Source organism: Bufo bufo, chromosome 2 (genome assembly GCF_905171765.1).
Source record: "Bufo bufo chromosome 2, aBufBuf1.1, whole genome shotgun sequence".
In the NCBI taxonomy this organism is placed as follows: domain Eukaryota; kingdom Metazoa; phylum Chordata; class Amphibia; order Anura; family Bufonidae; genus Bufo; species Bufo bufo.
The window spans coordinates 211,480,259-211,507,675 of record NC_053390.1 but is presented as its reverse complement, the minus strand read 5'-3'; the positions used below and the strand labels follow the sequence as shown (position 1 = coordinate 211,507,675).

The following is a 27,417-nucleotide window of genomic DNA, read 5'->3' as shown; positions in this document are numbered from 1 at the left end:
AAAAAAAAAAAAAAATGCAATGTTGTTGTTATCCATAATTTGATGGACGTAATGTGGACGATAATAGAACATATTCTATTTTTTTGCCGAACGGACATACATAAACGGAATGCACATAGAGTCATTTCCGTTTTTCTGCAGCCCCATTGAAGCAAATGGTTCGGTATACGGGCCGCAGTCCAAGCTTGCAGGCTGACTAGACCTGCAACACATCTATCACAGTGGCTCTGGCTGGATGATACATTTTTGTCTAAGTTTACACACTATTGGTTGGCTTCGTTTGAGACAGATTTTTACCCCAGAATTTTGTTGCAATTTACGCCAGAATCTAGTTGCACTCACATTAGTGAATGTGGGCCTTGGTGCCAATGTACTGCCTGCAGCTTAAGATTTAGCTATAATTACAAATAGTTTGTCAGTAATATAGATGCACATCACAAAAGTACGTCTGCAGCTCTAGCTTTTTAAAGTGAAATTTAAAGGGAACCTGTGATTAACTTTGTGCTGGCCATACTAACTGCATCATAAAGTAGAGACAGGTGAGTTGATTTCAGCGGTCTGTCATTTATAAGTTAAAAGTAAGTGGTTGCCGAGAACCAACATCACAATCATTGCAGACTGGGCCTGGAAAAGAGCCATGGCCACGGGCCTGGAAAAGAGCCACGGCCACCTGAGAAGAGTCATGGTTATTCATGAATTCCTGCTCTCCTGCCCACCTGCTGATGGTCTTCTACCCAGTTGTCTCCCTTTCTCTCTAGGAGAGAACTGGCAATCATCAGCAGATGGACGGGAGAGCAGGAGATTATGAATAACCGTGACTCTTCTCAGGTCGATTTGACTCTTTTCAAGGCCTGGGCTGTAATGATTATGATGCTGGTTCTCAGGAACTACTTACTTTTAGCTGATGTGTGACACACCGCTGAGATCAGCATTTCTGTCACTACTTTATACGTCCCTCAGTGAGGTCAGCATAAAGTTGATGACAGGTTCCTTTTAAAGCAAAGTCTGAAAAAGTCCCCTTTTTGCTGGAGTTCAGGTGTCCTACCTACCTCCAAAGTTATCCTTAAAGGATATACAGGTTGTAGCGAGTTATCTCCTATCAACAGGAAAGGGGATAACTATTAGATCGGTGGGGTGTCCCACTGATAGTTCTGGAATTAGCCAATCACTTTAAGAAGTCCCACAGAGTAGAGCTGAGCAGCAATGAGCATGCTTGACCTACCCCTCTGTTCATTTCAGGGGGGAGGAGGTGTCAGAATAGTACAGAGTCCCCTTTTCCGTGATCTGTAGGTGTTCTTTTCCCAAGTGGTAATTGTCAGGGTTTCCAGTGAATCTCCACAATAAATGGTCCGCTGCTCAAGGTCTCAAGGAACACAGCCTGTACCATGGGTATAGGCACAGGGCAGGTACACGTAATCCTGGTGAGTTGGGGCATACCTCTTGAAATCCAGCCAAAAGCAGATTTTTTTTTTAAGTTTCCAAATGTGCTCTTAACGTGGAGTCATGGTTAAAATCAGGCCTAACAAAACGGTACCGAAAATGATTGTTGAGAGAAGCCATATAATTCGGAAATGCAGAACAGTCTATAACAATGAGTCACATCCACTTCTGAAGTGAAATTAAACATTTGCAGCTCGTCCAAAACACCATTTCTGTACTCGCCATCCACATATAAAGGCCACATTAAACTCCCACAGCACTTTTACTGTGTGACTATTATCTCTCAAAATGGAGACTAAAACTAAAGCAAAGTTTGGGAAACACGACTTTAAAATAAGTCATAACTATCCAAGGAAATTCTAGCATTTCAGCAGTCTTAACTGGAAAAAATTCCTAAAGAGCAATTCCCTGATTTAATGATGAATGTACAGGTATTCTTTTATGAGTTACAGCAAGATGGGTAACCAGACATCTGTATTCTGCCCTGGGAATCTGAAGTATCCCATGCAACCCTGCACAGTACAGCTGGAATATTCCCTTGTCTCAAGGGGGCAATGGCAAGAATAATCTCTTAAGGAATTGCTATTTATGCTCTTTAAAACTTAGACTATACATTTTAAAGGCTCGTCAGAGAAAGTTAAAGGTTTCCTGCTCTGATCATTTGGTAGAAGAAACTATGCTTAAGGTGTGCTATGAATAATGAATCTGGATTCCTCACGTCCCAGCAGTAATGCTGGCCGCAATTCCCTGCAGCAGTTCAATGTATCCCACTCTAAAGGGAGAACAAACAGAGGCCCATAAGATGAATGAAGCTTCCAGGTGTGCTATTTGCCTCTTTTTCCACGGCCCTTCCGCGACTTCCCTGATGCTGGAGAAGCACTAGAGGACGCCATTGCTATGTTGATCTGGCCATCTTGAATTTCCTGCCGTGCGTCTTCTGGCATTTGGTTGATTTTTCGCTGAGCTTCCAGGTAGAACATGACATCCCGCAGTTGCTCCTGCATTTCCACGATCTGCAGGTCCTTCTGCTCACAGGCCTCCTTCCTCAGAGTTTCTTCTTCCTTCAGCTTGGATTGAAGCACAGTCTGGTTGGCTCTTAGGCACTTATTCATTTCCTGCTCTTCCTTCAATTCAGTCGATAGTTTTGACACCTTTGTATTTAGTACAGTGCACCTACACCATAGAAATATAATGTACACTTAATGAAAAATATGTGGCACATGTACACAGCAGACATATTTTATATGGTATGTAACGACTGCAGAACTTACTCTACTGACATCATCAGTAGGCATGAGAGAATTTCTGTTTTCAAGTTTGGCGTACAAGGTTCAGGTTAACTAAGAATTCCGTTATGGATTCTGCTACCACGGACCATAACTCATGGTTCGTGGTAGCGGAATCCATAATGGAATTCTTTGGTCCATAACGGAATTCTTAGTTAACCCAAACCCGAAATTTGTACGCCGAACTTGAAAACAGAAGTTCGCTCAACACTAATCAACAGGTGATCATAAATACACAACTATGTGTTCACTGCACTATAACACATGTAATATAAATTCTAAATAGGTACCACAACACCCAGAACGTCTATTGTCCGGTCTGACATGTCCTCTTTAGGCCACCTGCACACATTGTGGAATATGTGAATAGTGCAGTACCAGAAAACTGTATGAGATTATACAAATCTCATGCATACTTGGCGAAGATTGTGAAAATTGACCTGGAGTGTGGATTTCCGAATCCCCAGCATGTCAATTATGTTTGTGATTTTAGCTGTTGTTTTTGACCCTTTTCCAATGAAAGGTGAGATCAGGGGCAAAATTTTGCCAAATCCACACTAAAAGCGCTGTTAGAAATAGTGTATTTTGGTGCGGATCAGTTACAGAAATCCACACTGAATTTCCTGTAGATCTTCTGCATGCTGACCTGCATCTATGTGCTGGTACCCTTAGGGTGCTGAGTATTACACAGCTAACCAACACAAATACCAGCAAGAAACACTCTGTTTAAAGGGGTTGTGGTAACTTTTTGTTATCCACAGGATGGGGATAACTAGCTGATCGTTGGGACCCCAACAATCACGTACAGCTATCTCTGGCATTCACATAGAGAATGAATGGGGAGGCAGTGTTTATGCACAACCTTCCGCTCCATGAGAAGGGGACCCCCGTTTTCGTGATTAGTGGGGGTTCCAGAGGTTGGACCCCCAGCGATGAGCTAGTTATTCCTTATCCTGTGGATAGGAGAGGACAAAAACTTAGCACAACCACTTTAAAGGGGTTGAACAAGTCACTGCTGCAGTCAGGTAAATAGAGCTTGGCCTGGAGAACTGAAGCGGTGGCATATGATCTGTCAGGTAAGTATTTACCAGTTCTTTATTGCAGGTGAATCCCAAGGGTTGCCCAGTCTACTCCTGAAACTGGCCTGACCATACCACGTAAATTAACAAGCTGATGAACTGGTCCTTGTGCCTGCAGCTCATTAATTTCCATGGTCAGTTTGATGAACCATGTGATCTGACGTCACCATAGGTCCTTTAGGCCTCTTTCACACTTGCGTTGTCCGGATCCGGCGTGTACTCCACTTGCCGGAATTACACTCCGGATCCGGAAAAACGCAAGTGTACTGAAAGCATTTGAAGACGGAACCGTCTTCCAAATGCGTTCAGTGTTACTATGGCACCCAGGACGCTATTAAAGTCCTGGTTGCCATAGTAGTAGTGGGGAGCGGGGGAGCGGTATACTTACAGTCCGTGCGGCTCCCCGGGCGCTCCAGAATGACATCAGAGCGCCCCATGCGCATGGATGACGTGATCCATGTGATCACATGATCCATGCGCTTGGGGCGCCCTGACGTCACTCTGGAGCGCCCGGGGAGCCGCACGGACGGTAAGTACACTGCTCCCCGCTCCCCACTACACTTTACCATGGCTGCCAGGACTTTAGCGTCCCGGCAGCCATGGTAACCACTCTGAAAAAGCTAAATGTCGGATGCGGCAATGCGCCGAAACGACGTTTAGCTTAAGGCCGGATCCGGATCAATGCCTTTCAATGGGCATTAATTCCGGATCCGGCCTTGCGGCAAGTGTTCCGGATTTTTGGCCGGAGCAAAAAGCGCAGCATGCTGCGGTATTTTCTCCGGCCAAAAAACGTTCCGTTCCGGAACTGAAGACATCCTGATGCATCCTGAACGGATTTCTCTCCATTCAGAATGCATTAGGATAATCCTGATCAGGATTCTTCCGGCATAGAGCCCCGACGACGGAACTCTATGCCGGAAGACAACAACGCAGGTGTGAAAGAGCCCTTAGCCGGCAGCTCATGATTAAAGTAGTAAGAAGAGACCGGCAGCTACGCGATCAAGAGGAGAAGGAGAGTTTATTATTTTTTAACCCTCAATTGACCACCTACTAAGAATTCTGTATTAAAGAATGCTATTATTTTCCCTTATAACCATGTTATAAGGGAAAATAATAACATCTACACACCACCTAACCCAAACCTGTACTTAAAGGGAACCTGTCACCAGAATTTTGTGCATAAAGCTGGGGACATGGGCTGCTAGATGGCCGCTAGCACATCTGCAATACCCAGTCCCCACAGCTCTCTGTGCTTTTATTGTGTTAAAAAACCGTTTTGATCTATATGCAAATGAACCTGATATGAGTCCTGTGTCCGGAGAGAAGTCCAATTTTCTGAGCGCAGCACCGCCCCGCGTCCTCCGAATCTCCTCCTTGCTGGCTGACGTCACAGAGCTGGAGCGCCGAAATCTCGCGATGCGCGAGCTAGCGCATGCGCAGTGTTGGCATCATGTTCATTCCCTGTGCTGGCATCAGCACAGGGAACGAACTACGCATGCACTAGCTCGCGCATCGCGAGATTTCGGCGCTCCAGCTCTGTGACGTCAGCCAGCAAGGAGGAGATTCGGAGGACGCGGGGCGGTGCTGGGCTCCTTTCCGCTGGACTCATCTCTGGACACAGGACTCATATCAGGTTCATTTGCATATGGATCAAAACGGTTTTTTAACACAATAAAAGCACAGAGAGCTATGGGGACTGGGTATTGCAGATGTGCTAGCGGCCATCTAGCAGCCCATGTCCCCAGCTCTATGCACAAAATCCTGGTGACAGGTTCCCTTTAAGTGAAGAAGTTCGGGTCTGGGTACCACAGTCAGTCTTTTATCACGCGTGTGCAAAACGCATTGCACCAGCGCGATAAAAATGGAACGCAATAGCAGTCAAAACTGACTGCAATTGGGTACCTACTCGCGCAGGTTTGCCGCAGTACACCTGGGACGCATCCTGAACAAATCCGCCACGCCCGTGTGAACTCAACCTTAAAGGAAATGTGTCACCAATTTTTTTTTTTGCCAGTTAAAATCAGATACTAACACGTCTCCATATTTTTGAGTCTGGTTTTATTTTCTGATCACAGATTTATTTATTCTGTTTCCTGAACATGATTATGGGGCGGCCATCTTGCCTGAACTGTTCTTAAAAGCATTTAGAAAGCATTAAGAAAATTGCTTCACGGCAGCCACATGGGCCATATACACAATGTTCTGGAGCTGACCCGATTGACTTCCATGGCAGAGTTTTGTAGTCTTGCTCTGTGACCTGAGTAGACAAGCTTTGACAATAACCTATTGTGAATGGAGGATCCTGTGTTATCTATACACAGATGCCATTTGTCATTCTTAACCTGCCCCTAATGATAAGCAGATAACTGCAGTAAAGTAGCACCTATTTTGAGGCCTAGTGGCCAGTGTGAAAACTGCAGGATTTATGTTTTTTTCTTTCTGGTCTCACTAGATCCTGCGCAGGCTCCAATCGCATTCGCTTCCGGCACATGCCCAATGAATAGTGCTGCACAGCCCCTGGCTTCAACACTTCACAGCACGTGCGCAAAAGGGCTGTTATCTCTACAGCTGATGTACAGCACTATTTACTGGGTATGCGTCGGAAGTGAATAGAGCCTGTGCGGGATCTCGGGAGAACAGGGAATGATGTTCCCTGGCCTGGAGAACATCAATCAAGCTGCATGGGGAGGGGTGTGGGTGGGGAAAGCCTGACTTTCAGAAGGTTTGTGCCGGCCTACTTGACTTCAACAAGTTAATTTACATACAGCGAGAACAAGAATAAAAGTGCATTTTCTGCAGATTAACAAGTTACTCGAAGGAATCAAGGGTCACTTCTGAGCCACCATAACGAGATGAAATAGGTACTGTGGGCAGTTTCAAACACATAAACGAGATGTCAGGTTCCCTTTAAGTGCAACTATTGCAACAGACATTTTGAGTGTTGTGGTGGCCACTCTGAATTCACATTGCAGGTAGCACAATGGAAACACAGTTGTGTATTTGTGTAGTGTTTTTATTGATGTTTTTAGCATTCAATTGTTGCTGGTCTGTTTGTGTAGCGAGGAGTTCATTGTGTATGTGGTATTAAAAGGAATCTCTCACCTCCAGCAAGCGGCATTTATCATATAGAGAAAGTTAATACAAGGCACTTACTAATGTATTGCGATTGTCCATATTGCTTCCTTTGCTGGCTGGATTCATTTTTCCATAACATTATACACTGCTCATTTCCATGGTTACGACCACCCTGCAAATCCATCAGTGGTGGCCATGCTTGCACACTATAGGAAAAAGTGCTGGCCTCTGTGATAGCTGGGACCGTGGGAGCTGACATAGGCTGGTGCTTTTCCCTATAGTATGCAAGCACGACCACCACTCATGGATTGCAGGGTGGTCATAACCATGGAAACAAACATAGTATAATGAGATGGAAAAATGAATCCAGCCAGCAAAGGAAGCAATATGAACAATAACAATACATTAGTAAGTGGCTTGTATTAACTTTCTCTACATGATAAATGCAACTTACTGAAGTGAGACAACCCCTTAAAAGGGTTTGTTTCACTATACCAAATAGCATTTATCATGTAAAGTTAATACAAGGCACTTACTAATGTATTGCTATTGCCCATATTGCCTCCTTTGCTGGCTGGATTCATTTTTCCATCACATTATACACTGCTCGTTTCTATGGTTATGATCACTGCTGCAGCGCAGATATGAGGTAGATGGGATGGGAGCTGCTGCGCATGCATGCTTATGCGTGCTCCCGCGGTCCCAGCCACCAGACAGGCCGGTGCTTATTCCTACAGTGTGGAAGCATGACCACCACTGATGGATTGCAGGGTGGTCATAACCATGGAAATGTGCAGTGTCTGATATGATGGAAAAATGAATCCAGCCAGTAAAGGAGGCAATGTGAACAATTACAATACATTAGTAAGTGCCTTGCGTTAATTGTATCTACATGATAAATGCCATTTGTTGAATTGACACAACTCCCGTAGGTAAAATAATACATGTATAGAACACCTGCTGCTGACTCCAGATCAGTAATTTGTCTGCCGCTACTCATCCCCATTCCCCGCTATGTGCCTACAAACTGGCCGTGGGATGCATAGACTTCTTCAGGAGTCCTATCCATTATGTCTGCGAGTCTTCTCAATAAATTCCATGGCTAGTTTGCCGACACACCGGAGGAATGGAGGTGCATATCGACAGCAGGTGTTCTGTACATGTATTACTGTACTTATTATAGCTTCCCTTTAAATGTGTGCAGTATGAATAAAGGGGGTCATTTATCAAACTGGTGTAAAGTAGAACTGGCTTAGTTGCCCATAACAACCAATCAGATTTCACCTTTCATTTTCCAAAGGAGCTGTCAAAAATGAAAGGTGCAATCTGATTGGTTGCTATGGGCAACTAAGCCAGTTCTACTTTACACCAGTTTGATAAATGACTCCCAAAGTTTTTACATAGAAAGTGTTAGTGTACAGTTCATATGTAATAAACACCTTTCTTGTGCTACTCCTGAGTTACAGCCAGAGGTTCATTCTCATTTCTGCTGTTAGTAGAAACAGTCAACAAGCTTGTCGACAGACACCTCCGAAGAAATGTAGCCAAGCTGCCATTATGCAGTTGGATAGTTAATGTTCTTCATCAGATAACTGTACAGCAAGCTTCACCCAGCTGGAATGATGGGAGAATTCAGCTCTGAAGCCAGCAGAGTTGCATGCAAATGTAACTCAGGATCAGTACAAAACTGCTAATGCAATGTATTACTTCTACATGTAAAGTGTAAAACGGTATTTTAAGATGAGCACACGTTGTAGACTGCAGGCTCCTCAACCCTGTATACAGAAGGCACATATGTTTGAAGTCACAAACCTCCTTTCCACAGCTTGCTTCTCCTTAAGAAGGTCATTCAGCCTATGTTCCAGGCTGTCACACTTATCTATCGTCTCCTTAAACTTGGCTTTCATGTTGTTAATCTAAGCAAACAAAACATTCTGTGCACGTTATAGAATAATCATCGTATGCCCTAATAACACTACCAGCAGGCCAATTAAAGGGGTTGTCTGGTCCCCTAATTCATTTTTTGATCTGCCCCAGAGTACCCTATGTTTGTGCCCCATACACCTGTTCTTAATGTTAGAGCTTTACTGACATGGTACAAGATAGATAGATATAAATCCATACCACAGACTGTAGTGTCAGTGTGTGCCTGTGTACATACATATATATGTATATTGTCCTCTCAAAGCTACTTCAAAACTGAATATGGAAATTTTCTTGAAAATTAGTAAAATTGCTGCTAAAAACTTATAAGCCCTCTAACATCCCCCCAAAAAATAAAAGTACTTTACAAAAATTATGAAAACATAAAAACACGTGAAAAACAAACTTTTTTGGGTGGTATGACTGTCTTAAAAGCATAAATTTTTAAATCTTGAAAACTGATCGTTTTTCAAAATTTCTGTTAAATTTTTGATTTTTGGGGGGGAAAAAAACACTTAATAGCAACCCAAATTTGTCACTAACAAAGTACAATATGTCACAAAAAAAAAAAAACATTCAGTATATCTAGGAAATGTAGGAGCGTTCCAAAGTTATTACCACTTAAAGTGACACGTCAGATTTGAAAAATGGGGCTGTGTCTCTAAAGGGGTTTTCCGGGATTAAACTTTTATTTTCCATTAAACATGCCCTAGCCATACTAAGGGTCCATTCACACATCCGTAACTGTTTTGCGGATCCGCAAAACACTGACACCGGACATGTGCACATGGCTGGCACTAAATAGAAAATGCCTATTCTTGTCCACTATTGCGGACAAGAATAGGACAGTGCACACTGTGTGCTGTCCGCATCTTTTTCGGCCCCACTGAAAATTAATGGGTCCGCACCCGGACGTCTGAATGGAGCCTAACAAATCTCTAATATTGTTGTATTACCTATTCTGCTCCGCTTGCTCACTTTACAAACCAGTCATGTGACCTGGTTTGTTGCCTTGCTGACATCACGTCGATGGGTCACATTCTCCCTTCCTCCCCCAAGCAGCACCTTCTACACCTCCATTGATGTCCCTTCACTGCCTCCTCCTTGACTTGTCCTCACTGTGTATTAACGCTCTGTTGGATGCCGCTCGACTGACATTTGTGTCTCCCTCAGCTGTCTCTGTGTCCATAGGACGCAGAGACAGCTGAGTGTAATAGTGAAGCAGAGAGCTGTCCGCTCCCCACTTCACCATTCACCTAAGCAGCCGACGCTCCCAAGCAAGCACGATGTACTGTCACTAGAGATGAGCGAATTTCCTCTTATGAAATTCATTCGCACTTCGTTTGGTGGTATAAGGTGAATTGCGTTATGGATTCAGTTACCACGGACCATAACGCAATTCTATGATGGAATGCATAACAGAATGCCTTTAGAGGCATTCCGTTATTCATTCCGTCATAATAAAAGTTTATGGGCTCCAAAACGGATCCGTCCCGTTTTCGTTATGCAGGGGAGGACTCCCCTGCATAAACTGAAACGGGACGGATCCATTTTGCAGCACATAGACTTCTATTATGACGGAATGAATAACGGAATGCCTCTAAAGGCATTCTGTTATGCATTCCATCATAGAATTGCGTTATGGTCCGTGGTAACGGAATCCATAACGCAATTCACCTTTTACCACCACACGAATTTCAAAATATAAAATTAGCTCATCGCTAACTGCCACACATCATGCTGCTGGGCTGTGTAGAAGGAGTATGCCGGCTGGGAATCAGCTGTGCGCTGCGCAGGCCTCTTCTGACATTTCTGGTGTATCTAGCTGGGACAGAAAGTGGAGAGCAGTGGGGACTAAAGCAACAAGGAATCAGTAGAGGTGAGTAATGCTTCTTTTTTATTTTAAACATTTTTCTGGCCTGTTTTTTATTCTAACCAAATGACTAACGATAGAGAGGAAAGGATCAATGTACGTAAAAATGAATTAACTGGACACTGGTTTGACTGAGAGCAAAATTGATAATCCATGTAGTTCTCTACGTATGCTACTTACCTCATCTGCAGTATCTTTCTCCAAACGTACAATCTTGTTTTCCCAGTAGATGCGCTGAGACTCCAGCTGGCTGGTTAGAAGGTAGGAGTACTGTAAGCAGATAACATACAAATTAAAATGGATTTCCACAAGCCTCTTGAATCGGTTCAATTTTTCTCACTAGTGGCTCCTTCTAGCTGTCAGGATAACGACTACCATCACACACAAACAGGGATAGTGCAGTAGTAAACTGCCCAGACCCACTATCCCTACCTACTTTCACGGTCACTCTAGGCGATGACCCAACAACTGGACAAAAATACTTGAAGGAGCGACACACAAACAAGGACAAACAAACGGACAAACACTAAGAGAAACGTCATACAGAAAAAGGGTCAAATGCCAGTCGGACAATGCAGTACAAGATACCCCAGAGGCAAACAAGAAAACCAAACATGCCAAAAAGTCACAACCAAGAGATCAGTACAATACCAAAACGCCAAACACTTAAGTGACCGTACCAAATCCGTAAATCCAAGCTAAAAGAGTCTTGAATAAAGGGACCAGTAGAGGGAGCTAGAGGACAAGATATTCACCAGCAGGTGCACATGCAGGTATCAGCCTTTTATACTGAAGGAAGGTAGATCACGCGGGCATACATTTTGAGCCCTTTCATTATGACCAGGTGCTCATCTGACCACTAGTCCAGAGCTTGCTCTCCTGTGTAGAAAGTAGGGGAGTCTCCCCCTGCATAGCAGACTTCCTGTGAGCTACAGGATTACATCAGCATCTATCAAATTCCTCCTGGCAGCTCTCAAACACCTCCCATCCCCACCAAGCAGTTATACACCTCCTCTGACTCATACTGCCTTTCTCTGCTATCTGTGAATGCTGCTTGCAGTATCTCCAGTGTATCCTATGAGATGTAGCTTCACACTATAGATAGCAACTCCTCCATACAGACTCTAGTGTAAGTTATGGGACAGAAGTTCAACGTCACTAAACTATCACTTGCAACCCTTAGATGGCACACAAATGCAGTGGGATGAGACTCTAGCCCCTCTGCACATTTTCTATGTCACTGAAAAAAATAAAATTATATGATTAATGAAGATGAATTACCGGCGTAGTGTCGCTATTCAAGTCAGAGGCGTAATGGGAAATGCAGGCTGCTTTAAGGGAATCATATCAGAGGAAAAGAAGGAATGAAGATGGTGGATAACCCACAAATAGCACATAAACTAAAACATGATCCTCTTCATTATTCTTTAGGTTCTACTGCATTGTACAGGCAAAGAGAAATCACTGAAGTGCGTTTTGAAATACAACAGTATTGCTTACTGCATTTTGCTTTCCTTTAAGATCTGATTAAGCTTCCACAGATCTGCTGACAACTAGAATTTTTTCTAGGTTATTGTGTAAAGGGTTAAATTAGGAACAATTCCAGCAATGTCAAGGCCAGGGGACCTTACCAAGTCTAAAGTTATAAAAATACTATGTTACCTCCCATAGCACTAGGTCAATATTTAAATATTGACATAAAACAAATCTCAAAGTGCAGAATGATACAGAATATGGAGTGTGAGAGGTCACTCAACTAATTGCTCTATATTAGGAAAATACAACTAAAAAAATACTGTACATTTTAATATCAAGCCAGGGGTAAAGGCCTGGCTTTTCTACTCCTCCACTACTCACACATAACAAGCCTACAGAGATACATCTATTTGAGAACATGCAGATTTGACTCTACATTATGCAGATGATAGCATTGGTAGTTTACCACAACAGCCGGATGTTACCTTGGTAATACTTCCTTTCTTTAAGGTGGATTAAATTATGCATGCAAAGCCCTAGAATACTGAATCACTTAGTAATTTAGTTTTGTGTATTCAATTTTAGGATTTTTATATTAACTTCAGCCGGATAAAACCGAAGGCAGATTTCAAAAGAACTTGTATTCAAAACTTGAGAACATGACATATTAATAAAATACAAGTTAGGTTACTTTCACATTAGCGTTTTTTTACGGATCTGTCATGGATCTGCAAAAACGCTTCCGTTACAATAATACAACAGCATGCATCCGTCATGAACGGATCCGGTTGCATTATGTCTTCTATAGCCATGAAGGATCCGTCTTGAACACCATTAAAAGTCAATGGGGGACGGATCCATTTTCTATTGTGTCAGAGAAAATGGATCCGTCCTGACACACAATGTAAGTCAATGGGGACAGATCAGTCTTGCTCCGCACCACATCGCGGACAGAAAAACACTGCTTGCAGTGTTTTTCTGTCCGCGATGGGGACGCAACCAAACGGGACGGAATGCATTTCGTTTCGTTCAGTTTTGTCCCCATTGACAATGAATAGCGGAATTGAAAACGCTAATGTGAAAGTAGCCTTAAAGGGGTTCTCCAAAAATGAAGAAAATAAAATTACTGAAAATACTTAATTATTACTTTATTATAAATATATTCCCAAATACCTTTTATTAGTCATAATGGCTCGTTTTGTCTAGGGAGCAATAATCAAGGGAAATAAAATGGCTGCCGTCCTATTAGTGCACACAAAACCTGTCCTAATCACACATCAGGACAAGTTACTTCGCAACACTGAGGTAAAGAGCTGCCTCATCATCTTCTCTGCTTGTCAGGGATTATGATAACGAATACAGTTTAATATGATCCCCAGCTGAATCTCTGTAGGAATGACGTTTATGAGGAGACATGAAGTAGAGAGGAAAAAGGAAAGGGGGGGGGCTAATGAGCAGCAGCACTTGTATGCAGTCTCCATTACCACAGTCTGTCCTGTCCATCCTCTCTGTACTTCACATTTCCTCATGGACTTCATTCCTACAGAGATTCATGGGATATAGCTGAAGAGGGAGGAGCCATTCTGTTTAGCTGGGATCACTCCCCAGACTCCTTGGATCGGCCGATGCGTCTCCTTGCCCCTCTCCGAAGGTGAATGGCCTCTCCGATGGTGACATTGGGGCGTTCATTTCTCCCTCTCCATTGGAGGGTGTTAACAACAGATGCAAGTCTCAGGGGTTGGGGGGGAGTGTTGGAAAATCTCTCGGTCCAGGGGGGGTATGGTCACGCGAGGAGCACTTCCTTCCATTCAATGTTCTGGAGTTGAGGGCATTTGGCTCTCTGCAACACTGGGCCGACTACCTCAGGGGTTGTCTAGTGCGGGTTCAGTCTGACAACTCCACGGCGGTGGCGTATATCAATCACCAGGGCGGCACCCGGAGCTCGGCAGTCATGGAGGAGACAGCGCTGATTTTCAGCTGGGTGGAGAAACAGGTTCCGGCGCTATCAGCAGTTCACATTCCAGGCGTAGGCAACTGGATCACAGACTTTCTCAGCCGGAAGCGTCTCCTCCCTCTTCAGCTATATCCCTTCCTGCAGGGACCAAGCTAATCAGTTTAGTGCAAAAGCCGTGGGAGAAGCCAGACATAAGAAAATCAAATTTCTGTGCAAACCCAGAACCACACAGGCCCGAAAAGGCCCATAAACAAAAAACTGGATGGGAACTATGTCCCCAAATGAACGGAAGAGAAACAGATTTTACGGTAAGTACAAAAATCTAGTTTTCTCATCCATCTTATTGGGGGACACAGGCATTGACCATGGGACGTTCCAGAGCAGTCCCTGGGGGTGGGCATAACTACAATCCCCCTGCCAATCAGAGAACCGCTGTTTGCAAAACTCTACGCCCCAAAGAAGCATCAGAAGATGTAAAGGTGTGCACCCTGTAAAACTTAGAAAAAGTATGCAAAGACGACCAGGTTGCCGCCTTGCACACCTGAAGGGCCGAAGCCCTGTGATGCATCGCCCAAGAGGCTCCCACTGCCTCAGCCAAATGAGCTGTCATCTGGAAGGGCGGGGCACAGTCATTAACGCGGTACGCTTGCACAATAGCCAAACAAATCCATCTGGAAATGGAAGTCTTTGACGCTGCCAGCCCTAGTCTCGGCCACTGTGGAATCACGAACAGGGAATCCGTCCGCCTGAAAGATGCCGCCTGGGACAGATAGATACGCACTGCACGCACCAGATCCAGAGTATGGAGTGACTGTTCTTGAGGATGAGACGGGTCCGGACAAAATGAAGGAAGAATAAGCTTATTTAGATGGAATGTCGACACCACCTTCGGCAAGATAGACTGCACAAGGCGAAGGACCACCTTATCCTGATGGAGGATCAGGAAGGGCAACCGACATGACAGAGCCGCGAGTTCCGACACTCTACGGATAGAAGTAATTGCAACCAAAAAAGCCACCTTATAAGACAGGAAGCGCAGCGACACCTGCTGCAAAGGCTCAAACGGAGAAGATTGGAGAGCGTTGAGCACTAGATTAAGATCCCAAGGATCCAATGGAGGACAGAAGGGGGGTGCAGCATGTGCAAACCCCCTGGAGAAAAGTCCAAACCTCCGAAAGCGAAGCTAAATTTCAATGAAAAAGAATGGAGAGAGCCAACACTTGCACTTTGAGAGAGCTGAGAGCCAGTCCCAAGTCCATGCTCGACTGCAGGAAAGCCAAAAGTCGGGGCAAAGAAAAACGAACGGGAGACAGCTGTCTCTGCTCGCACCAACTAAAGTAGGACTTCCAAGTCCAGTGGTAGATTCTTGAAGACGACGGCTTCCTGGCATGAATCATAGTCTGGTCCACTGCATCCGAAAAACCCAGAGCCTTTAGTACGACGGCTTCAACAGCCATACCGTTAAATGTAGTGACCCTAAATTTGGGTGGAAGATCGGCCCCTGCAACAGCAAGTCCTCTCGAAAAGGAAGACGCCAGGGTTCGTCGGCGAGAAGTGTGACTAGGGATGCGTGCCACACCCTGCGTGGCCACGAGAATGACTGGCAGTCCCTCGGACCTGATCTTCCTGAGAAGCCGCGGAATGAGCGTAAGAGGCGGAAACACGTAAGGAAACGTGAACCGACCGTGCGACGAAGTCCTCGACCTTGTTGTTGAAGCGTGAGGCCATGAGAGCCACATCCAGCTGACCCCACCTCTCGCAGATGTCTCAAAAGACCTGCGGGTGAAGAGCCCACTCGCCGGGATCGAGACGCTTCCGGCTGAGAAAGTCTGTGATCCAGTTGCCTACGCCTGGAATGTGAACTGCTGATAGCGCCGGAACCTGTTTCTCCACCCAGCTGAAAATCAGCGCTGTCTCCTCCATGACTGCCGAGCTCCGGGTGCCGCCCTGGTGATTGATATACGCCACCGCCGTGGAGTTGTCAGACTGAACCCGCACTAGACAACCCCTGAGGTAGTCGGCCCAGTGTTGCAGAGAGCCGAATGCCCTCAACTCCAGAACATTGAATGGAAGGAAGTGCTCCTCGCGTGACCATACCCCCCCTGGCTATGATTCATTGGATCCTTGGGATCTTAATCTAGTGCTCAACGCTCTCCAATCTTCTCCGTTTGAGCCTTTGCAGCAGGCGTCGCTGCGCTTCCTGTCTTATAAGGTGGCTTTTTTGGTTGCAATTACTTCTATCCGTAGAGTGTCGGAACTCGCGGCTCTGTCATGTCGGTTGCCCTTCCTGATCCTCCATCAGGATAAGGTGGTCCTTCGCCTTGTGCACTCTATCTTCCCATTCGTCGCTGCATGCGGGCTCTGGGGCACATGGTTTCTGCCTTCGAAGCAGTTCCCTTTGCTCAGTTCCATGCCATGGAGCAGGGCCATGACTGCCGCCAGAACCTTCATAAAGACCATGGGAGCGGTGGCCAGGCCGAACAGAAGGGCTACAAATTGGTAGTGAAAAGGACCCACTGCGAACCGGAGAAACCTCTAATGACTGACGCATATGAGACTTATCGGACGCTCCCTTATGGCCGGAAAAATTCTGAAAGGGACGAAAAAAGGCTTCCGCTTTTTTGCCTTATTAGACCACCTGTAGCGTCCAAAATGATCTCATCCAGGCGCTTACCAAAAAGTCTGCTACCGGTAAATGGGAGGGCCGTCGGGGCCCGCTTTAAAGCATTATCTTCCGCCCAGCATGAGAGCCATAGGGTACAGCAAACAGCCACCAACAGGGCTGACAAGCGAGTCCTAAACCTGGCCGCGTCCAAAGATGCTTCACAAATATATGCACTGGCATGCGAGAGCTGCAGGGCCACATCTGCAACTTCCTTCGAGGGGACTTCCCACTCAAGACCCTGACGCAAGTTATTTGCCCACTCCCCCATAGCCTTGCAGGCAAACAACGGCTGCAGCGCTGTGCCCACTTCTTCAAAGGCAGATTTTGCAAACGCTTCCAGCTTGTCATCTTTGATATCAGAAAAAGAAGCCCCATCCACCATTGGCAAGGTAGTATGTTTAGCCAAGCGGGAAAGTGGCGGGTCCACCATTTCTTAGTCAAATCCTCCGAAAAAGGATGAAGGATGTTAAAGCAATTTGGCAACATAAAAAGTATATCTGGAAAATTCCACTCCTTGGAAAGAGAGGAATCAAACTCCTGGTGGTTGGGGAAACACTTCTGCCAGCAAAGGGACCTTCTAAAGGAAAAACCAGAGCTGGCAGATGACTGAGCAAGATCTTCAACCTGCAACGTTTCAATAACTGCCGTAATTAAATTGTCCACCATGGAGGATAGTTTGGGCGACTGACCCTCCGGTGAGGCAACATGCTCATCTGACCTTCTCTCCTCGGAACATGCCTCTTCAGCTGAGGACATGTCGGAGTGAGACTCTCTAGCAGGAGGAGGAGAGGACGAAGACATGGGAGACACAAAACCCCTTTTGGGGGAGGAAGTTCTGGCCCGTTTTGTGGGGCGGCCGCGATGGGCACAAGCCCCATGATCCCCAGAGTGCCCCAATATATCCACAATAGCTTTGTTGGTATTGGAGACATCCTGTACCACCTGCGCCCATTCCGGTTCTTCCGTAGGTTAGGCAGCGGGAAGCAATGGGTCCGGAGCCGAGCCGCTTGATGGCAGCGCACACGCAAAGCAGAGGGAGTATGACTGAGTGGATGGAAATTTTGCTCGACATGATGCACAGGCAAAATGACGCACCAACGAGACCGCCTGCTTAGGAACCTGGGTTCAGACATAATGACACCCCTGTCACCCCAATGAGGCAAATGGGAAGGCTAGGCCCTGCAAGAAGGGCCAAACAACACTTACCCAGCCTGTGTCCCTCCAAACGCCAGTCAGACCCTCAGATCCCGCCAGGAGCTTTAAAAATCCGGAAGTGGGCGAAGCTCACTCTCCCACTGCTCTGCCGCAAACGTGGGGGCGGGGCGAACACAAGCCCCGCCTCCCCAAATGCTGCAGACTCCGGCGCCTGTCTATCCTCTTGGGACACGCCGCCTCGCCCTCGTGCCACGCCCATTCACTCTCAGGCCATGCCTCCCCACGCTCGCCAGAACCACGCCGGCATCCCCGGCCATCTCAGATACTGGCCAGGGACAATAAGCCATAAGGGACACCCTGCATGAATAGGCCGTACAGAAGCCGGGGCCTCCATTAACAACGGCCCCGGCTGCCCCAGAACCGATGCGCCGACTCGGAAGCGGCGCTCAGGGGAGTAAACTCAGCTCCCTCCTCTCCCGATGCGCTCCAGAGGACGCAGTCAGCCCGGGAAGCCGCAGCAGACGCGCGGCGTGTACAAGAATGCAGCCACCCCCTTGCTGCAGCAGCGTCCCAGGTATGTTGACCCTTAAAGGAGATTGCTGCCCAAGTCCACAAGTGGGGAGGAGGGAATACTGGCCGGGGTCCTTGAGAGGGGCACTGGAGGTGGTACTGAGGGGGTTACTGGAGGGAGAGCGGAGGGGAGCACTGCTCCTACTCACCTGTCCGACGTCTTCTGCCCCCCTGACTCCAGTAGGATCACCACCTTCAATGTGCGGCCCATTGGTGAGGGACGCTACACCGGAACAGAGGGGACTTTCACTGGGGTGACCTTGGTGATGTGCTTGTTGGCGGGAGACAGAGGTTTTTACAGGGACCTCTGGTTCTCCTTTTCTTCTAGAGAGCGGGAACGAGCAGGTGGTTTGGGTGACCCCCCTGGTCTCCCGTCTCCTGGGTGGGAGTGCAGGCAGTTTTTACCCGGACTGCCTGAAGCTTCCCGCTAGAAAAAGAGAGAGAGACAAATTTAGTAAATCAGCAGACCTGCAATGCAGGAAGGTCTGTCTCCTACAGACACTAAGCTAAAACTGATTAGCTTGGTCCCTGCAGAAAGGGATATAGCTGAAGAGGGAGGAGCTTACACTTTGTATGCTTAGTGTCCGCCTCCTAGCGGCAACAGCTATACCCATGGTCATTGCCTGTGTCCCCCAATGAGACGGATGAGAAACAAATACTTGCTTAAAGAGGACCTTTCATCTCTCAAAAAATTGTGTACTAAGTGTCATGATCTGTACAGCGGCACCCAGGGATCTCACTGCACTTACTATTATCCCTGGGCGCCGCTTAGTTCTCCCGCTATGCCCTCCGGTATGTTCGGTCACTTGGTTATAGTAGGAGGAGACTGCTCTTGTTCTCCTGGGTGTCTCCTTCTCCTAGGCTGTAGCGCTGGCCAATCGCAGCGCAGAGCTCACAGACAAGAGCAGTCTCCTCCTACTATAACCAAGTGACCGAACATACCGGAGGGCATAGCGGGAGAACGGAGCGGCGCCCTGGGATAATAGTAAGTGCAGTGAGATCGCTGGGCGCTGCTGTACAGATCATGACACTTAGTTCAGAATTTTTTGCCAGATGAAAGGTCCTCTTTAAGGACAAATAAAAGAAGAGGGATGAGATGATAATCCAAAGCACTTCAGCACAATTCAGTGGGCATAGACAAACAATTCCTCGCTTTTGCGTGTAAAATTGCTTTTAAAAAATGTTGTTCTGGTCCCTTCATATGGCCTGTATGGGGAGGAGCGATCACTAATGCCATTGCTTGTCCCCATACATAATAATTGATATCTGGCAGTAGAAGTCGATTCGCATAAAACGTTGTTTGAATACTGTACGGAGCGAGTGTATTGGCTCCGATGAGCCGAAGTTATTCCTTTGTGAACTCTCACGAAACTTCAGGTAATAACGTCGTAAATGAATTAATTCTGTAAAAAACCTTGGTACCGAACTTGGCTCATCGGAGCCAATACATTCTAATACTCTACAGTACAGTATTCAAACGAAGTTTTATGCGAATCGACTTTGGATGAAGGATTCAAAGTCGATTCGCTCATTCCTAATTCTGACCATTACGTTGTGCATCTGAAACTAAGCAATAGCCTAGTCATGGAAACCATTTTTAGCAGCGCAGCTATCATTTAGTCACATGCTTACTCAGGCTCCATAGAAATGCTATCAGCTATTCTCATAGTGTCCTGTTTACAATGTAATTCAGTATTTAGAGGTAAAATTACCCATAATGAAATATCAATATCTGGAGACTGCTTTTAAAGGGGCTATCCCATGATTATCTAAAAAATGTAAATAACACATCATAAAGTATATCAAAATCTTTCTAACAAAGCTAGAAGCAACCCTGTACTTCATATGGATCCAGAGCTCTACTCATTCATTGCTAAAATTGCTCTGCTAGATTTATTTCAAGCTGACAGCTCAGGGGGTGTGTCCTTTCTGCTGCAGCTCTCTCCCGACAACAGCCCAGGGGAGTGTCCATTCTAAGGGGGCATGTTCTTTCTGCCACATCTCTCTCCCTGTTACTGTCAGTAGATATGGTTGGTGGCAGTTGAAGGACTGAACTGAGCACATGTGACCACCTTTGTGATGTTACTGAGGGGAACGGAGAAATAAGGGAAAGAACAAACAGCAGGTGTCACTATGCAGATTGGATTTCGTACCTAGCAACTATTAATAAAATTAGGCAATTACAACATCACAGACAGTAATTATGCCGTCCAGTAGCGGTAACATCACTTTTCCATTCCTCATTTCCAATCTTCTCTATTATTCAAAGTGTATAGGGGTGGACCACACAGTTGCTATGGAGCCCGTGGGGAAAAGGGGCCCGAAGTGAACCAAAGACATTGCCCACTAATTACACTCATTACTGTCAGAGCTCCTGTATAGTATCCCTTTCATCAGTGGAGAAAGCTAAAGGACCTGTGATGATGTTATCACAGGTCCTGTACATCTAGTAAAGGAACGGCACACAGCATGGTGTAGTTACCAAGTTAGGGTACTTTCACACTAGCGTTAAAGTTTTCCAGTATTGAGTTCCATCATAGGGGGCTTAATACCGGAAAAAAACGCTTCAGTTTTGTCCCCATTCATCGTCAATGGGGACAAAACTGAACTGAACAGAACTGAATGCTCCAAAATGCATTTTGTTCCGTTTAGTTGCGTTCCCAGACCGGAGAGAAAACCGCAACATGTTGTATTTTGTTTTCCGTCCTGGGGAGGCGGAGCAAAATGGATCCGTCATGACCCCAATGTAAGTCAATGGGGACGGATCTGTTTTCTCTGGCACAATCTGCCACAATAGAAAACGGATCCGTCCCCCACTGACTTTCAATGGAGTTAATGACTGATCCGTTTTGGCAATGTTAAATATTAAAGATAATACAACTGGATCCGTTCAAACGGATGCAGACGGTTGTATTATCAGTAACCAAAGCATTTTTGCCGGATCCAGCAAAAATGCTAGTGTGAATGTAGCCTTAGAAAGAAGCATCTGCCAGAACCTGTGATGACATCATCTTCAGCATCACAGGTCCTGTACATCTAGTAAGGCAACTGCACAGGGCATGGTGTAGTTCCCAGGTTAGATTGGAGCATCTGCTAGGACCTGCAATGTCATCATCACAGGTCCTGTACATCTAGTAAAGGAACTGCACAGAGCATCATCACCGGTCCTTTGAGCCCCAACATCATGGAGAAGAACTGCAGTTTGAGCCCTCCATTGAGACTAGAATGGAGTGGTAAGAAGAGGCCCTCCTCCTTTCTCGTCTTTTGCATCCCATATCATATCATATCACACACACACACACATATATATATATATATATAGCACTGCAGACAGTTGTACACACAAACACTGCATCTATTATACAGTATAATAGATGCAATGGACACAGGAATATAGTATACCCAGCAGTGTACTGATATGTGAGGTACGAGGTATAATAGATGCAGTGGACACAAGTATATAGTATACCCAGCAGTGTACTGATATGTGAGGTACGAGGTATAATCAATGCAGTATGTACAGATATATAGTATATAAAGTAGTGTATTATGTTAAGTACAAGGTACAATAGATACAATGTGGGTATATATATATATATATATATATATATATATATATATATTACATCTAGCAGTGTACTGAAATGTGATGTATGCTGTATTATGATAGATGCAGTGTGCTGATATATATTATATACTGCAGTGTACTGATAGGTGAGGTACATATAATCAGTACACTGCTGTATGTACGGGCCAGGAACGGGAAGTGGGAGGGGATATGAATTGGGGCATAGATTCTTGCTATGGGGCCCAGTGATTTCTATGTACGTCCTTGGAAGTAGCTTAAAGAGCAGGTGTGCACAACCTGCATCTTAGGGGCCGGATGCAGCCTGTGTTGCCATACCTATCCTCTCTTTAGAGCTCTCTGAATTCCTGCATCAAGTACTGCCCCTGAGGCCTTGTGCTTGCATTTAACATAGCCAAGACGGGGGTGGTTTGTTTTACATATGGGAGATAGGAGATTGGCACCAATATGGGGTGTCTTGGTCTTGATGCTCGAGTATCTATGTTGCTATTTGGGCTGACCGATCAGGTCTTTAATGTTTTGGCTAGGCACCAAGAAATGTTTTAAGGAAAGGTATTTGTGCTATGTGTGACTCTCCTTGTTTATATATATATATATATATATATATATATATATATATATATATATATATATATATATATATTTTTATATTGCTTTTGTTCAAAGAAAATCAATAAAGATATTTAAAAAAATAAAAATAAAAATGGGGGACAGATCCGTTTTCTATTGTGTCAGAGAAAACTGATCCATCCCCATTGACTTGCACTGTGGGTCATGACGGATCCTTCTTGCTCCACATGCCAGTATGAGAATGGAACGTATTGTATTTTGGAGCATTCTGTTCTGTTACGTTATGTTTTGTCCCCATTGACAATGAATGGGGACAAAACTGAATTGTTTTTTTCCAGTGACGGATCTCAATACCGGAAAATATTAACGCTAGTGTGAAAGTAGCCTTACTCAGTTTCTAAATCACATCACTGACAGTCCACAGGCTCTTCCCTCATCTCCAGAGTGCAATAATCAGCTTGAATCAGCAAGCACATCCAATCACATGTGTATCTAATTTTTATCAACATGTGCAATACAAGCTCAGGAGATTGTAACATAGTCTGTTGTGTGTGATACGGCCTTCTGAGCTGTGTATCTGTATGCACCTTGTATGATACTGTCTCAAGTACCTCTGCATCTAAGCCTATGATGTGCGATGCAGTCTGCTTGGATTGTAACATAACCTTTCGTGTGTGATACAGGCTAGTACACAGTGGAGCAGGCAGTGTCACAACCTCTTATATCTGAGCTGTGTATCTAATCCTATCTTGTTTGATACAGTCTGTTGTGGCGCGTATTCTAAGCCTATTTTCTATGATACTGTTTGCTTAGGTATATATAATTCACACAACAACTTAACATCAGGTGTCTAGGAAGGTTTTAGACCGGCTCTCGGCTCTGAGATACTCCCAAAAAATGCATTAGCCAATAGAAGCCTGGTCACGTGACCCGAAGCTCGCAGGCCCTTAGTCTCCACATACACACAGTTTTACACCAGGTTTCCATGACAACCCAGCCATTTTTCTTCACTGCTGTAGGTCAGCTTTAACCCCTTAGTGACCAGCCATAGGTGTTTTTACGTCGACCACTAAGGGGCCTTAGGCTGGGCCGCACCTTTTTTTTACGGCGGCCCAGTCTAAGCGCGGACCCGGCTCTCACATGACAGCCGGGGCCCTGCTCTAACAGCCCGGACTGGCAGGAATGCCGATCCGGGCTGTTTAACACTTTACATGCCGCTGGCAATGGCGCCCGCTGCATGTAAAGTGCTGACAGAGGGAGTGGACTCCCTCTGTCTCCCATTGGCACCACGCAAATGCGATCGTGGGGTGCCGATGTGTTTGAAGCCTACCTGGCATCTGTTGTAGGCCCTGGTCCCGGCTGTAGTTATTTCCATGAGGCTGCACCTCTTTGGCGCAGCCTGCTGGTAAATGTTAGAATAGCATTACCATTAAAATGCAATGCTCTAGGAATCAGCAATGCAAAAAAAAAAATTCTTAAAAAAAAAAAAAAATGAAAACAAAGAGGCGGTTTTATTTCTAAAAAGTAGTAAAACGTAAAAAAAAACTATATGTATTTGGTATCACTGTAATTGTACTGGCCCAGAGAATAAAGATATTATGTTACTTATACTGAAAAATGAATTTATAACGTAAAAACGCAGTGGCAGTATTGCTTTTTTTCCCATCTCTCTCCCAGAAAGAGTTAATAAAAGTTAATCAGAAAGTTATGTGTACCCCAAAATGGAGCCATTAAATACTACAACTTGTCCCGCAAAAAACAAGCCTTCATAAAGCTATATACACGGAAAAATAAAATAGCTCTTGGAACGTGACGAACAAGAAAGGAAGAAAAACGCTTGGTCATAAAGGCCTAAACAGGCTTTGTGACTAAGGGGTTAAAGGGGCAGGGAGCGGAGTGCTGTGGAGGTCACAGTTCAGGGGGCAGGTAGGGTGGCCATTCAGGCCACTCTCAAAAAACAGACTTAAACCCCCCCGCCCCCAGGTCTTACTAAGCCACGCCCCCGACTGGGTAAGACCACATCCCCTCCCACTCCGCAGCTGACGGGGATTGAAAAAATGAAGGTAAAAATCAACTTCTCTCTGCTGCAGGGGTAGGAGGGAGGGTGACTTTCTCCCTGCAGCTCATACTCAGACAGTACAGTGCTGCTGTATGAGAGTGAGCTGTTCAAAAGGACATCCATGTGTCCGTCCAGGCCATTAAATTAAATTAAATAGATGAAATATACCCGAGCGAAGCCGGGTCCCTCTGCTAGTAGTAGTAGTAGTAGTAGTAGTAGTAGATATATATATATATATATATATATAATATATAAAGCTGAGTGTCTGTGTGTATGTCCGCCAAAGGAATCCGCACAGTCGCATTTACAATCACAAAATTTTGCACAGCCGCATAAGACAAGTCCTTACATATAACAGTCAGGAATAGCTGATAACTAGCAACTAATCCAACTATTTTACCAGAGAAGTGGCCTTGATTGGTTGGATCGGAGTCTGAGACATTGTATGTTGAGTCTGGTGTTAACTTACGATGGGTCAGAAAAGACCATTGTATGTTGAAAATATTGTATCCTGAGGCCATTGTATCTTGAGGGATCACTGTATATATATTACACGCATACAGTGATTTATTTTATTTATATAATTTGCATTATATAATTATATTTGATGCTTATATATTTTTTATTTACTTATAATTGTGTATATATATATATATATATATATATATATATATATATACACACACACACACACACACAGTGTATATACACAGTGTAGACATATACTGTATATTCGTATACTGCTGCCCAGTCTACCCTGACACTTATTCTGCCGCATAGAGCACACACGCATGTGCAGTACTTAGACTGTCCTGAGCATCTGTTGGAAGGGAGAGACAGCTCCCATAGTCTTCCGAGCAGTTCCGTCAGCCCAGAAGAGAGAAGACGGGACTTTGGGAAATTACAGAGGAAGACATCTCGTGATCGGACTACAGAGAGCAGAGTTTTCAGCGCGACGGGAGGTAAGTATAGCAAAGACAGTAGGAGTAATAACAAAGACAGACTAAGATCAGTACCAAAGGCATTTATACAGGGGTTCCAAGTGCTAAAGAGTGTTTCTAACCTTACTCCATCTTTGGCATCCGGGACCCCTCTATAAATGTAAGTGTTTGTTACTGATCTTAGTCTTTGTTATTAATCCTGAAGGGGAGTCCTGATATAACCCCGAAACGCGTTGAGTCTGCAGCGTTCATCCAAACAGGTTTGCCTAGCCGAGACCTGTGGAGGGCACGTGTCTTGAGCTTATCCTGTATCTCCCCACCTCTTGAGTACTATGAGTAATAATTTCATCGTCGCCCACTGACACCACATTTACAAACTGAGCTCCTGTGCTTACACATTATCTTGTACTGTATGTAGTCTTAGGTCCCAGCACCAGTATTGTTTTCAGAGTGCAGCTAGCTTGTCAGTGGGGTTGGTTTGGTCGTTTCTAGCCTGGATTTGTCCATGTACCATGATTCAGAACTGAAGGTACAAAAGGGTCTGCCTGTTTCCTACTAGTGGGTTCTTTTACAATATTGTTTGCTGTTATTTTCCATTGTTGCCCATTTGTTCCACTTTTTTAATATACTTTACGTTTATAAATTTAGTAACTTATGACTCTTTCACATCCTATATTATTCCATTGTGTTTTTCACTTGATTATGCATTTATTTTTTTAATTATTATTTTTTCAGTTTGTATGTGTGTAGTCTATTAAAGGGGTTTTCCGGGACTCCTATATTGATGACCTAACCTCAGGATGGGTCATCAATCCCCCCAATCTTCCACTTGAAGAGGGTGCACTACTCTGATGAGTGCAGCAGGCTCTTCCTCGGCCAATGATGTCATGTTCATTGGTCACAGGGCCTAGGCGCAGCTCAGTTCTATTCAAATGAATGGGCCTAGGCTACAATATCAAGCACAGCCATTATACAATGTAAGGCACTGTGCTTAGTAAGCTGTGAGGATGCCTCTGCTAACAACTGATTGCCAGGAGTGCCTAGGTGTCGGACCCCCACCTGAGGATAGCTCATCAATATCGAACTCCCAGAAAACTCCATTAACAGTATTGCCCACATTTGTGGGCAACATTACGTTACCCACCTCTAACTGTAGAGAATCGATCTTTTCTTCCTGGCATGTGTCTCCTTCACATTCATATTGAACGATTTTCCCATCTGTTTTGCTTGCAACCAATCGATGGACGTAATTATCTGAAATTTTGTACATAAAATTTTTTTAATGACCAAATAAGAAATACAAAAAACGAGATTTTTGTATAACTTACCAGTAAAATCTCTTTCTCGCTCTTTCCTTGGGGGACACAGAAGACCTTGGGTATAGCTCATCTCCCTAGGAGGCGTGACACTAAGTGAAGACTGTTAAGCCCCTCCTCCACAGCTATACCCTCAGCCTGGAGAGAGAGACTGCCAGTTGCGTGTCCAAGTAGTGAGAAAAGGCAAAGTCCAAAAAATTGGAACCAACAAGCCAACTACCCTAAGGGTAAAACAAACTCGGAAACAGTCAGAGAAGAACAAAGAATGGGTGGGTGCTGTGTCCCCCAAGGAAAGAGCGAGAAAGAGATTTTACTGGTAAGTTATACAAAAATCTCGTTTTCTCGCCCAATTTCCTTGGGGGACACAGAAGACCTTGGGACGTTCAAAAGCAGTCCAAAGGGGGAGGGACCACAGCACCAAGGCGAAGCACCCGAAGGCATCAAAAAAA

At 45.0% G+C, this 27,417-nt stretch overlaps 1 protein-coding gene across 1 annotated transcript in view; it reads right to left on the bottom strand.

Moving 5' to 3' along the window:
* Positions 1-1,034: 1,034 nt before the first annotated feature.
* The window catches only part of LOC120988571 (BRCA1 associated protein), a 73,861-nt gene continuing 47,478 nt past the window's right edge, over positions 1,035-27,417 (bottom strand). The window contains exons 9-12 of the mRNA XM_040416106.1: positions 26,797-26,906; positions 10,857-10,946; positions 8,693-8,796; positions 1,035-2,613 (exon numbers count right to left, since the gene is read on the bottom strand). Coding sequence (XP_040272040.1) covers positions 2,265-2,613; positions 8,693-8,796; positions 10,857-10,946; positions 26,797-26,906 — 653 coding nt within the window. The 3' untranslated portion in view covers positions 1,035-2,264. The remainder of the gene's footprint in view (positions 2,614-8,692; positions 8,797-10,856; positions 10,947-26,796; positions 26,907-27,417) is intronic.